We start from the raw sequence: 13674 nt of genomic DNA, 5'->3' as shown, positions 1-13674 counted from the left end.
TCGCTCAACTCTAGTCATCTCCATTTTCCTTTAATTCTTGTGGAACACCTAAAGGGTTAAACAGTTTGTAAAATCATTTTTGAGTTACTACAATGGGGTCATTTATGGGGGGTTTCCACTTTGTAAGCCCCACAAAGTGACTTTAGACCTGAACTGGTCCTTAAAAAGTGGGTTTTGGAAATTTTCTTAAAAATTTTAAGAACTGCTTCTAAACTTCTAACCCATCCAACGACCTAAAAAAATAAAATGACATTTCCAAAATGATGCCAACGTAAAAGTAGACATATGGGAAATGTTAAGTAATAAAAATTTTATTAGGTATGACTTTGTTTTACAAGGAGAAATGTGAATTTAGAAAATTGTGAATTTTTCTAATTTTTTGGTAAATTTGGGATTTTTTCATAAATAAAAAGGTGAAATATATTGACTCAAATTTTTGACTATCATGAAGTACAATGTGTCACGAGAAAACAATCTCAGAATGGCTTGGATAAATAAAAGTGTTCCAAAGCTATTACAACAAAGTGACGCATGTCAGATTTGTAAATTTTGACCTGGACACTGGGGCATCAATGACCCTTGGTCATGAAAGGGTTAAGATCGACATTGCTGTACATTTTGGAATATATGAACTTTATCCTACCTCATACAGGAAGACCCATAGATCCTGCTTAGGGTCTCTTCGCTCACTATATGTGCCATTGCATCAAGACGCCTTTTTCATCATAAGGCCAACCAGGCTGTCTGTATACTGCAACTATCTGGACTCATTCCACCTTTAGAGTCCTCTGCATTTTCTGATATTTTGGATTCTATCCTGCACTTCATTATATATATATATATATATATATATATATATATATATTTTTATATATATATTTAATATGTTATACTTTATATAAAGGATGTCCTTTTGAAATACATTTTTTTCTAGGGCTTTTTTATTTAGTATCTGCATGTGTATTGATTGTAGTGCTACTGCTTTTATTGACTACTATTAAAAATTCCATTGACTAATTCTGAAATCTATGTGATCCCATCTATCAGAGTGCCCATCCATCTCCATAATTTTCTTCTACTTGGTGAATAGGGTGTAGCACTAGTTTGGAGCACCTATACATCATCAGTTAGAAGGTGAGCCGTCTTTTACTACCTCTCTCTTTTTATTTATTTATTTACTTATTTACATGACAGACAGAGAAGTGTCAGGCCCTGCACAGGGGAGTGGCAGAGGCCTAAATGTTTGCGGCGCAGGCACAGGTCGCAGCAGAGTTGGGGGGGGTGGCAGCAGGATTCGGAGTGAGAGGCCTGAGCTCCCGGTGTCATCTAGTGGTCGTGTCTTGACCAGCAACCCAGCAGTTTTTGAATGGTTGACTCAGTCATCCACTTCGTCCCAAGTGACATCAGACACCCCCAGCCAAGAGTCGGTGGGTTCGTCAGACACAAACCGGCATATTCAATATAGTGCTATATATTCGTATTTTAGAATATTCATAATTTTTTTCCATCTGAAGTCATGATTCCTCCCTGCTTAAGTTGCTTGTGGGCCAATGACTCATTGGCCCACAAGCAAGAAGCAGGGAGGAATCACGTGTTCAGATGGAAAAAATGACGAATATTCGATATAACGAATATAAATATTTGCGAATTCTCAAAGTGGCGATATTCGAGATAAAAATTAGCTTTTCGAATATTCGTGCTCAACACTATGCCACACCAACACTTTGACAAAAGAGACCGGTTTCTTCTGGCTACCTGCCTCTGCTACTATTCTGATGCTGCCACCCGCCTGATGCCACACATCTGATGCCAACTGCTCCTTCTTTCACCTACCATCTTCAGCTGGTACTGGTATTGCCACCCACTTCTCCATTCTGTCACTGTGTCACTCTGTGGTCTCCTGATGCTGCTGCCACCTCCACACTATGTCACCTTGCCACTCTGTGGTCTCCTCATGCTGCTGCCACCTCCACACTATGTCACCTTGCCACTCTGTGGCTTCCTGATGCTGACACCACCTCCACACTGTCATTGGGCCACTCTGTGGTCTCCTCATGCTGCTTCCACCTCACCACTATGTCATAAGGCCACTCTGTGGACTTCTCATGCTGTTCCCACCCTCCCCACTTCATAACAGCCACTATTTTGCCTTTCGGCCTAGCTGATATTATTTATTTGACCCTTCTTCTGATCTGTCAGAAGGAAGGAAAAATAAGAGGCACAACGGATCCAGTTTGTGTAGCAGCTGTAAGGTCTGTACGGTCCCATCAGAATTGGCTTGTGATTTGGTAGCCAAAAGCAGGAGTGGGTACAAAACACAGAAGATATGCAAATATTCCATTCACGTGTCATCTCTGTTTTGGATCAACTCCTGATTTTTTTTGGCATAAGCGATACTGATGGATTACTGACCAAATGCTGACCGAGTGAAGGCGGATGCTCCACAGACAGGATCCTTTTTTGGGGGATATTGTTCTGACAGATCAGAGGAAGGGCAAAATAATTTGTGATGTCAACACAAACTTACTGCTGACACCCTCTCTACTCTGTCGGGGGGCTCTACTTGTATAAGCGTTTAATAGAACAGGTTGTGTAGACATCTATGTGGAATCAGCTGATGACGGTGTAAAAGGAGTGCTTCTTCTTGGCACTAACATTGACCTGTAAGGCTGAGTTCATATTTGAGTTATTTGGTCAGTTTTGGCCCATGACTGCCCAAATAAATGAAGTGTGCAGTGATTCAACAGCAGACTCCCTATGCGTGTTACTGCAAGGCATAGTGTTCTACACCACTATAAATGCTCTCTGCAGCCAGAAAATAGCAGTTTGTTAATGCGATTTGCCACAAATAAATTTGTATCAAACATATTTTTTTCAAACAATTTGGCAAACAGTCCGAATCAGATTTTTGAAAAAGTCGCTCATCTCTAATCACAATTAGCAATTTATTACTGATCTTTTAGATGATGGAATTGATGAGCAAAAGGGTAACAACGTTTTGTACTTTTGACTTTCAGGCTCTATATCTTACCATCCACTACAGCTTTGAACAGGAGACTACAATCATTTTATTCATTATCATGTAACTGCATTGTTACTGTTTTGCTCCTGGTGGTGAAACAATCTTTTTCTTCTTGTATACAACAAATTACAACCGGTTCTCACATTCCCTAATAGCTCAGTGTGTTATTAGTTTAATTCCCAAGCGAAAGGTCACTGGTTTTAATCCAGGAGCAGCCATGAAGAGAATTTCTCAAGAAAAGAGAAACAGCATCACCCAGCTCATCGATAGTAGTGTTGATCACGAATATTCGAATTGCAAATTTTTATCGCGAATGTAGGTACTTCGAAAATTCACAAATATTTAGAATATAGTGAGATATATTCGTAATTTCTAATATTCAAGATTTTTTTTTTGCAAATTTTTGCAATGCGAATTTTCGCAATGCTAATTTTTAATCGCAAATTCTTCAATTGCCGAGTAAAAACATGATTCCTCCCTGCTTCTTGCTTGTTGGCCAATGGCCAATGACTCATTGGCCCACAAGCAAGAAGCAGGGAGGAATCATGACTTTAAATGGGATAAATGCTGAATATTCTAAAGGAATATATAGGACTAGATCGAATATATTTGTTTTTTCGAATATTTGTAATATTCTAAAACAAGAATATATAGCAATATAGCGAATATTCGAAAAAAAAAAATAGAGCAATTTAGCTAAAAGTGCTATAATCTTCTTTAAGCTAAATTGCTCTACATTCGCTTTTTTTCCCGAATATTCGGTATATTGCTATATATTCTTGTTTTAGAATATTACGAATATTCGAAAAAATGAATATATTCAATATAGTGCTATATATTTGTTTTTTAGAATATACAGCATTTATCCCATTGCGATAAATTTACCCCAAAAATTTGCCATAAAAATTTGCATTACGAAAATTCGCATATTACACGATCATTACCTTGTTGATTTTTTCCAGTAAAAAAATCTTAGAATATAACGAATATTCGAATTCTCGAATATTCTACAAAATATTCGCAAAATATAGCGAATTTGAATATGACCCCTGCCGCTCATCACTAATCGATAGCAGTATGTTGGCCAAGAAAATTGTCAAACTGCATCATGCGAGCGCCATAACAGTTGGAGGAATACAAAATGAAGTCCGTTCATCCATTCCAAAGCCGAGAAGTGGACATCCAAGCAAAACATTGGAGTCAACAAGTCGGCTCATCACAAAGTCTATCAGTTCTGATGTGATAAACACAGCAGTGGAGGTTGCTCGTATGCTTCACAATAGTGAGATCACAGACGTCCATGCAAGCACTGTGTGCCACGCATTACACAAGTCTGGAATGGTTGCCCAAAAAAAAGGGAAGAAGCCTCAACTTCGATATCGTCATAAGAAGCATTGGCTCGAGTTTGCAAAAAAGTACAAACAGTGGACAGTAGAAGATTGGAAACAGACGATTTGGAACGATGAGACGAAATTCAATAGACTTAACTCTTATAGGTGCAAATGGGTCTGGAAGAAACAAGGGCAAAGCAGGCTAATGGATTGAAAAATTGAATGAACTGTCAAGTTTGGTGGAGGAAGCTTGATGATATGGGGTTGTTTCACAGCCAAAGGCATTGGATACTTGACCAGGATGCATTGGATACTTGACCAGGATCAACTGTGATCTCCATGCTGAGCTATATGTGAGTATCCAACAAGACGGCTTACTTCTTACACTTGAGTACTATTGGTATAAAAAGGACGACATAGTGTTCCAACAGGACAACGATCTGAAGCATACGCTCAGATTGGCGAACAACTGGATCAATGACAATGGAGTAGAGGTGCTGGATTAACTCCCATAGTCCCCAGACTTTAACCCAATCGAACACCTGTGGGTAGAGTTGAAGGAAAAGCTATATTTGTACCCAAGTGAGTGGACCAGTATGCACCAACATTGGGAACGTATAGAAGAGACCTGGGAACAGATTTCAGGGAGATATACTTGAATCTGATCGGGAGCATGCCCAGAGGGATTCAGGCATTGTCAAAAGCCAAAAGTGGATTTACAAAATACTAACAAAATAATAAAAATTTAAATTTAGAATTTTAGGAGCAAAACAGTAACAATGCAGTTACATGACAATAATCTGCATGACTAATCATATGCTAGATAGTTGCAAGTTCAATTTATGTATGAGATAGCCAAGGCGATTGTCTATAAAAATGATGGGAGTCTCACATTCAAAGCTGTAGTGAATGGTGAGATATGGAGCCTGAAAGTCAAAAGTTCAAAACATTGTTACCCTTTTGCTCGTTAGTGTTCTCTCAGGAGGACACAAGGATCCCTTTTAAGGAATCAGTGATGACCCCAGTTTACCCAGATCCCTAATCTCCATGACATTTGAAATCTGGAAGACAATTTAAGTATATGACAAATGATTACCTGATCTCTGAGGAGTTGCCATTTTGAAGTTTGTTTGCAGGGCAAGGCCAGCATCAAAAAACACTCCTGGTGCATTGGCTCCACTCCCAGGTGTGCAACCAATGTCATTTTTTTCCACTGAGTCCCAGATCTTAACAGAAAGAACAGACTTTCAGTGGAAACTGTATATTGCATACATAAATACCTTTGTGATAATTTTCCAGAATTATTTTTTCACCTTGCGCTGGGAGATCTTAAGTTTATTGTTGATCACATAGACACCTTTATCGACAACCACCAGTCCAACAGCAGCTTTATGGTCTGCTTGTAGTTTTAGCTTCACATGGCTTCCAGGTCTCTGATTAGTATGGTGTTGGTTCTTCTCTCCTGTTACTACCAGCTGCATGAAAGAGACTACCATTAAAACATTGTCCTCCATCTCCTAGGTAAGCATGCATACACCAAAGTTAGGCCCCAAGGACTGAGTCAACTTTCAGGAACTAAACTTCATACAAATACTCATTTTTGATACCTGGCCCATGTAAATATGCTGCCAATCTTTAAATGCAGCACCAAAAATCCTCATTTGTTGGTCTTACATCTCCAAACAAACAAGGATTTTTTAAACTGCATAAGTATAAACAATCACAGACTTCATTTATCACCATACTATGGCGATCATTGTGCACTTATTAGCTTCATTTGCATGCAGCAATGATAGCCACTCTTACGCTTCTCAATCCTAATCATTGCCCACTCAACCTGTATAAAAAAGGTCCTTATCCCAAGACTGGAAGCCATCTTTTTATGGGTGGAATATCCTTACCCTGTTATCTATATGAATTATTGTCCATGATCACAAAAGGTATGAGACGAGACTCCATGGTTACTAAGACAGGTAGTAAAGTCATTTGATTGAAAGATGCAGAAAGGGTGACATCATTTAAACAGACATGATGTCACTGAACTTAAGCTTAAACACTATATATTAAATAATATTGAGATACAGTGCTCCTCAATCTGTGGGTCACATGTGGCGTTTGGGCCCTGACTATGTGAAATGTATGGACATTGCTAGGGTTTCAAAAGATCTGGGGCCCAAGCGCCAATGCATATATGCCAAATTCTGTAAAAAACGGCCTCCAACCATCCCCTGCTCCCCTATCCTAGTACTAAAGGCATTTTACTTTCTAGATGGACATTACATTCAGTGCTAACAAACAGAGGACTATTCAGCACCCCATGCCTATTAAATCCAGTGCCCACATGTGGCGTCTCATCTGATGTAGACATTCTCTTTCCTCTTCACCATTTAGTCCACCACAAATTCTTTCAGGGACATTTCATCTCTGCAAAGTTTGCCACACAGACATCTTATGTTTCTCTCTTTTGCTAGAATCCTCCTGACCCTGGTCCCCCAACAGTGTTATCCTGATCTTACACCCAAAACTGTGCCCCTACTGTGATCCCTAATGCCACCAGATGATATACTGCAAAGATAGTGTCGTACAGATAGCTCCCCCTATACTAATAGTTCCACTAATAATAATAATTCTCTACCACAATGCCCTCATTAGTAATAGTGCTGCTACAATGCTCCCAATAATGCTAATGCTCCACAAGAGTGCCCAGTTAGTGGTACTCTACACCATAGTGTGAAAAATCACTGAAATAAAGTGGCCTAAATGGGAGGAAATGCTCAAAAACCCCAAACACTGTAGCGTGTTTATAACCGGGGGAGCAATTCCTCCGCATGTGATCCGTTGCGAACGGAAATCGCCAGCAAAAAATGCATACAATGGAGGATGACGGCAGCAGACCACATGCACCAAAAGAGCATCCTACACAAGATGGAGTAGTGTGTGGATAAAAATATAAAAATACATAAATCACTGCAAAAGGTGCACCACAATGATATGCAACTGACAACACTGGCTAATCCCTCAAAACTGAGACTTTTCTTTATATGGAATGTGCCACTGTGTATTGCTGGTAACATTCTGGTGCACCTGGTAGTCTGTGTCACATAAAGCCTCTCCATAGTATTAAAAAGGACCCTCTTTAGTGCTCCCAGTATTAATAAGGCCCCTTTTAGATCCCCCATTAGAATTAAGACCCCTTTATAGTGCCATTGTATTTATTATGCCCCCTATAGTGTTATTGGTAATTAAAATTCCCTCTATAGTAACTCAAGTAGTTAAAATGCTCCCATATAGTGCCCACAGTAGTTAAAATGGCCGCTGTAGTGCCTCAGTAGTTAAGTTTGCCTACCAAAAAAAGTGGGGGTGGACGATGCAGTTATGTTTCTGTTACATAGAGTACATTCATTGACGACTCCACTGTGCGTGCAATGTTTTTTCATTTCTCTAGTGAGTTTATACTTTACAGCAACACTTAACTAACCAAAAAATGATTAATATGCAGGTTGCTGATAAGATGGTAAATTGAATAATAGACTACCTGGCAGATTACTAAGTAGTGTAGATGTATACGGCAGATTTTTGTCACCTCCAAAAAATTCTCAGATGACTTTGTGGTAGTCGGATGTATTAGGTGGGCCGTGGTGAGGAGAAATATAGAGAGTTGGTATCAAATTTTGTGTAGTGGTGTCAGGCAAATTGTCTACAGCTGAAAGTAAAGAAGACTTAAGGAGATGGTGGTGAATTATAGTGGGAGGAAGAAGGAATTTCTACCTGTTATTATTGGTGGTCAGAGTGAAGCAGGTTGGAAGTTACAAACATTTAGGAGTCCACTTGGATAACAAACTAGACTGGAGGTACAATACGTAGTGGGTTTATAAAAAGGGATGAGGAGACTGTACTTCTTGCGGAAAGAAAGGTCATTTAACTTGCGCAGAAAATTGCACTGTTCTTCCAGTCCGTAGTGCCGAGTGCTGATGGCTAACAGGCATAACAAGCATATCAGGAAGGCAAGCTCAGCAGATGGTTGCCATCTGGATACATTGGAGGAGGAGTTGGAGCAAATAAGAAAAATTGGGACAATAAAAAATAACTTGGCTTGTCATTGATATTAATGTATGGTTGTTTTACGCTAGTAGGTACCGTCATGTCCCAGGTATGTTACTGTCAATTGTCTACTGTTATAATTCATGTCCTTGATGAGCTGCTGTGTTACTGAAATGTCCCTCAATAATGTGTATCATGAGGTATCGTATGACACCAGAAATCAGGAAGCAAGAAGAGAGAAAAGAAAAGGGGAAGGGAAAGAATTGAAAAAAGGGCACAGTAGAGAAGCAAAATAAATGTACTGTATGTATTTTTGGGCCACTGGATGCATAACATGAGTTTGGCCCTACCACTTGGAGGCTGCTAAATCTGTCAATACCAGATAATTTCCCCTGTTAAAAAATAGAAGAATATAATACTGGTGCTATCATCTCTAATGACTAATTTTCTTACCGTCCCCATACAGGTATCGGCTACATCAATCCAAATAGAGTCAGCCACAATTTCCCGAACTTCTCCATTGGTCACGGTATAGTATGCCAAAATGCGAAATGAAGGGATAAATTCTTCTGTTATTGCCAGTGACATAGTCACAAGAGGCTGGCCCTTCTCCCTTGCCTGTGTTCCCACCTTCATTATCCTTCCTTTGTTCATTATCTGTAGAAAAAAAAAACATCAATATCAGAATAGAGAAATGTGAATGGGAAATTTCTTGAATGCTTCATCAACTACTGCCAGATATCATGGTTTCTACAACTAAACCTCCATCATGTCATGACTAGGAATATACATTGATCCATTGGGGTTGGGTATCATTCCCATGACCATATTATGGATCGGTGTTGTTGCACAGATCCATAATACATCAACCATAAAAATGTAGATGTTTTTGAAAAAAATTGTGTCCATGACCAAAGTTGATCCAAGATGGTCCTACATGGTCAGATCTGATGTTTAAACTGGATCTCTGCTAGCAGAAGGGGGCTTTGGTCAGTTTAGCACCCCCCCCCCCCCCGCCACACACACACACCCTTATTGCTTCAATATGATAGAATTATAGGACAAATACAGTAGTAGGTGATAGCATGGAGGCTCAGGAAAGTGAGGTAGGTAGCTGGATAACATTTAGAAAACTGGGTAGAGGGAAGAGTGCCAAGGAGGCTAGCCCTGATAAAACACAACCCAACACTTGTGCAGCCAGACACTTCCTCTGCCAGTCAGGGGAATGTCAGCTCCAGTTAGAAGGGGACCAGGAGAGCAGGGCAGGCCAGGCAGGTGCTGGTAGTGGGAGACTCCATTTTTAGAGGTACAGATAGGGTGATCTGTCACAAAGACTGGGATCGTCGAACAGTGTGTTGTCTTTCTGGCACTCGAGTTCGACACATCGTGGATCGGGTTGACAGATTACTGGGAGGTAGTGTTTTCCAAAACACTACCTGTACCACGAGCCACACAAGAAAGGCAGCGGGAGATTAGGGAGTTTAACAAGTGGCTCAAGAACTGGTGTAGGAGGGAGGGGTTTGGGTTCATGGAGAACTGGGCCGACTTCTCTGTCGGCTACAGGCTCTATCGTAGGGATGGGCTGGATCTCAATTGGGAAGGTGCGACTGTTTTGAGGGAGAAGATGGCTAGAAGGTTGGAGGAGTATTTAAACTAGGGACTGGGGGGGGGGGTAATTACACTATAGGAGGGGAAAATAGTGCAGATAGAGACCAGGGGCAAGGCAATGAAATTGGGGGAGGAATGGAAGGAGTGACTAGAACAGGAAAGGTGTAGGGTAAAAAATATACATAAACCTCTTAATTGTATATATACGAATGCCAGAAGCCTGACTAATAAAACTGGTGAACTGGAATTAGTGATGTGTGAGGAGGACTATGACATAGTGGGAATAACTGAGACATGGCTGGATAGCTATGACTGGGCGGTTAATGTACAGGGTTTCATCTCTGTTTAGAAAGGATCATCAAAACCGGAGAGGGGGAGGGTTCTGCCTTTATGTAAAGTCCTGTCTAAAGCCCACAGTCCGAGAAGATATAAGTGAGGGACATGAACATCTGTAGTCACTGTGCGTAGAAATACATGGAGGCAAAAACATAATAAAATGCTAATAGGAGTTTATTATAAGCCATCTAATATACCAGAGTCCACAGAAAATATACTACTAAACGAGATAGATGAGGCGGTGTATCATGAGGTCGTTACTACCCAGATATAGACTGGGAAACTGAAACTTGTACATCTCATAATGGAAACAGGCTCTTGGCAATAACCAAAGACAATTACCTTTCCCAACTGGTTCAGGACCTGACTAGAGAGACGGCCATACTAGACTTAGGCTACTTTCACACTTGCGTTTGGTGCGGATCCGTCTGGTGTCTGCACAGACGGATCGCTCCTATAATGCAAACGATGGTATCCGTTCAGAACGGATCCGTCTGCATTATATTTCACAAAAAAATCTAAGTGTGAAAGTTAGTCAGACGGATCCGTCCAGACTTTGCATTGAAAGTCAATGGGGGACGGATCAGTCTGAAAATTGCACCATATTGTGTCAACTTCAAACGGATCCGTCCCTATTGATTTACATTGTAAGTCTGGATGGATCCGTTTGGCTCCGCACGGCCAGACGGACACCCGATCGCTGCAAGCTGCGTTCGGGTGTCCGTCTGCTGAGCGGAACGGAGGCCAAGCGGAGCCAGACTGAGGCATTCTGAGCGGATCCGTATCCACTCAGAATGCATTGGGGCTGGACGGATGCGTTCGGGGCCGCTTGTGAGAGCCTTCAAGCGGAACCCCGAACGCAACTGTGAAAGTAGCCTTAGAATTAACCAATAGACCTGACAGAACAACAGACGTGCAGGTTGGAGGGGCACCTGGGAAATAGTGACCATCCTAAACTCTAATTGTGAGAGGTACATACCTTATGGGGGAAAAAAAGTGTAAGAAACAAGAAAAAAAACAATGTGGGGATAAATAGAATTGTAAAGAAAGCAATAAATGACAAAGCATTTAAATCACTAAAACAGGAGGGTAACGAGGAAGCCTTGGAAAACTATAAGGAAAAAAATTGAATATGTAAAAGACAAATAAAAGCAAAACTAGAGACAGAGAGATGTTCTTCAATTATATAAATGTTAAAAGTATAAATAAGGTGTCAGGGGAAGCAAAGCTATTTTTTTTTTCTCTACTGTATTATCTGAGGCTAATAAATTTACAGATGAAATGCAGAATATAAAAGTAAATTCCCCATGAAAAGTGCACTGTCTGACCCAGGATGAAGTACAGTGGCGTCTTAATATTTTTTTTTTAAATAGACAAATCTCCGGAACCAGATGGCCTACACCCCTGTATCCTAAGAGAATTAAGTAATGTCATAGCCAGACCCTTATTTCTGATATTTGAGGACTCTATAAAACAGGAAGTGTTCCACAGGATTGGCGCATAGCAAATGTGAAGCCAATATTCAAAAAGGGTCCAAAAACAGAGCCGAAAAACAGAGCGGAAACTATAGGCCGGTAAGTTTAACATCTGTGGTGGGTAAACTGTTTTTAGGTTTAAGAGATGCTATCTTAAAGTACCTCAATGAAAATAAGCAAATAACACCATATCAGCATGGCTTCATTAGTGATCGGTCATGTGAAACTAATTTAATCAGTTTATATGAGGAGTTCTAGACTTGACTGTGGCGGATCAATGGATGTTGTATATCTTGACTTCTCCAAAGCATTTGATACTGTGTCACATAAAAGGTTAGTATATAAAATGAGAATGCTTGGACTGGAAGAAAATGTCTGTATGTGGGTAAGTAACTGGCTTGGTGATAGAGAAGAGAGGGTGGTTATCAATGGTACACACTCAGATTGGCTCACTGTCACTAGTGGGGTACCACAGGGGTCAGCATTGGGCCCTATTCTCTAATATATTTATTAATGATCTTGTAGAAGGCTTGTACAGTAAAATATCAATTTTTGTAGATAACACTAAACTGTGTAAAGTAATTAACATGTCAGAGGACAGTATACTGCTACAGAGGGATCTGGATAGATTGGACCAACTTTTCCAGAGTCTGATATTGTCCACACCCTTCATCTTTCCTTCTCATGTTCTGGTATGTCTGCATTGAACTTTAATGTCTCTTTCCCTGCTAGATTTATTGAGCATTTGTTTACATTGACTATTTCACCCCTGTATCTGGTCCCTTGATTAGGCCAAATGTAGCCCCCCCCCCCCTCGTGGTCACACCTGATTGAACACTGAGTGGTATAAATCTAAGTTCCAATGTCTTCCAGACCTTGGCCTTTCCAAATGCAACATCTCTCAAGTGCAACTCTTAAGTGCACATACTGAATTATACCAGAATTGAACCAGAAGGGGACCACAGGTAATTACAGACATAGTTAATGCAAACAGTGTTTACATTTTTCATCTGACCACCTGTGCACTTCACCCAATCCCATCCCACTTTTCCACAACCTCCTGAAATATCCCCACATCCATTCACCCAGCAAGGAACTTCTCATCTCTTCCTCCATCTTACCTTCTCATCTGACAGCTTGCACAAACCTGTTTGCCAACATAAAACACTTCCTTCCCAAACACACACAGATACCTACTGCCCTCTCTTATTCTCACCTATTAACACTTTCTCTGCTTCTCCTTATTGCTGGTGATATCTCTCCAAATCCAGGCCCCCCTCAGCAAATCCCCACTATCACCTCCATGTCCCGCTACAAATCTCTGCAACCCCTTAAACCTAATAACCATTCCTCTGACCCATTCTCCTTTGGTTCCTCTTGCAGGAGCACTATGGAATGCACGCTCTGTCTGTAACAAACTGTCCTACATTCATTAACTTTTTATCTTTCAAAAACTTTCCTTTCTGGGTCTCACAGAAACATGTCTGACACCCTCTGACACCTCCTCCCCTGCTGCACTCTCATATAGTGGATTTCAATTCACCCACACCCCCTGCCCCGGCTGCAAAAATGGTGGAGGAGTTGGTCTTCTATCAGACACCTGCTCCTACAGCCCAACTCCACTGCCATCCTACATTACGCTCACCTCATTTGAAGTACACTCTGTTCGCATCTACTCTCCCTCCAACCTTCAAGTAGCCGTCATTTACCGCCCCCCAGGCCCAGCCACCATCTTTCTTGACCACTAACACCTGGCTACTACATTTTCTTGCTACTACACTTTCTTTCTGCCGACATCCCCACTATCATGGGTGACTTCAACATCCCTATTGACACCTGCCACCTCTAAACTCCTGTCACT

The 13674-nt window shown here is 40.8% G+C and overlaps 1 protein-coding gene across 1 annotated transcript in view; it reads right to left on the bottom strand.

Moving 5' to 3' along the window:
• LOC120986498 (complement C3-like) overlaps nt 1-13674 on the bottom strand; it is a 445179-nt gene that overhangs the window by 247391 nt on the left and 184114 nt on the right. The window contains exons 16-18 of the mRNA XM_040415121.1: nt 8848-9051; nt 5667-5828; nt 5450-5579 (exon numbers count right to left, since the gene is read on the bottom strand). Coding sequence (XP_040271055.1) covers nt 5450-5579; nt 5667-5828; nt 8848-9051 — 496 coding nt within the window. The remainder of the gene's footprint in view (nt 1-5449; nt 5580-5666; nt 5829-8847; nt 9052-13674) is intronic.

The sequence above is a fragment of the Bufo bufo genome, chromosome 1, assembly GCF_905171765.1.
Source record: "Bufo bufo chromosome 1, aBufBuf1.1, whole genome shotgun sequence".
In the NCBI taxonomy this organism is placed as follows: domain Eukaryota; kingdom Metazoa; phylum Chordata; class Amphibia; order Anura; family Bufonidae; genus Bufo; species Bufo bufo.
Note: the sequence above shows the minus strand (reverse complement) of the source record. Positions and strands in the feature narration are given on the sequence as shown.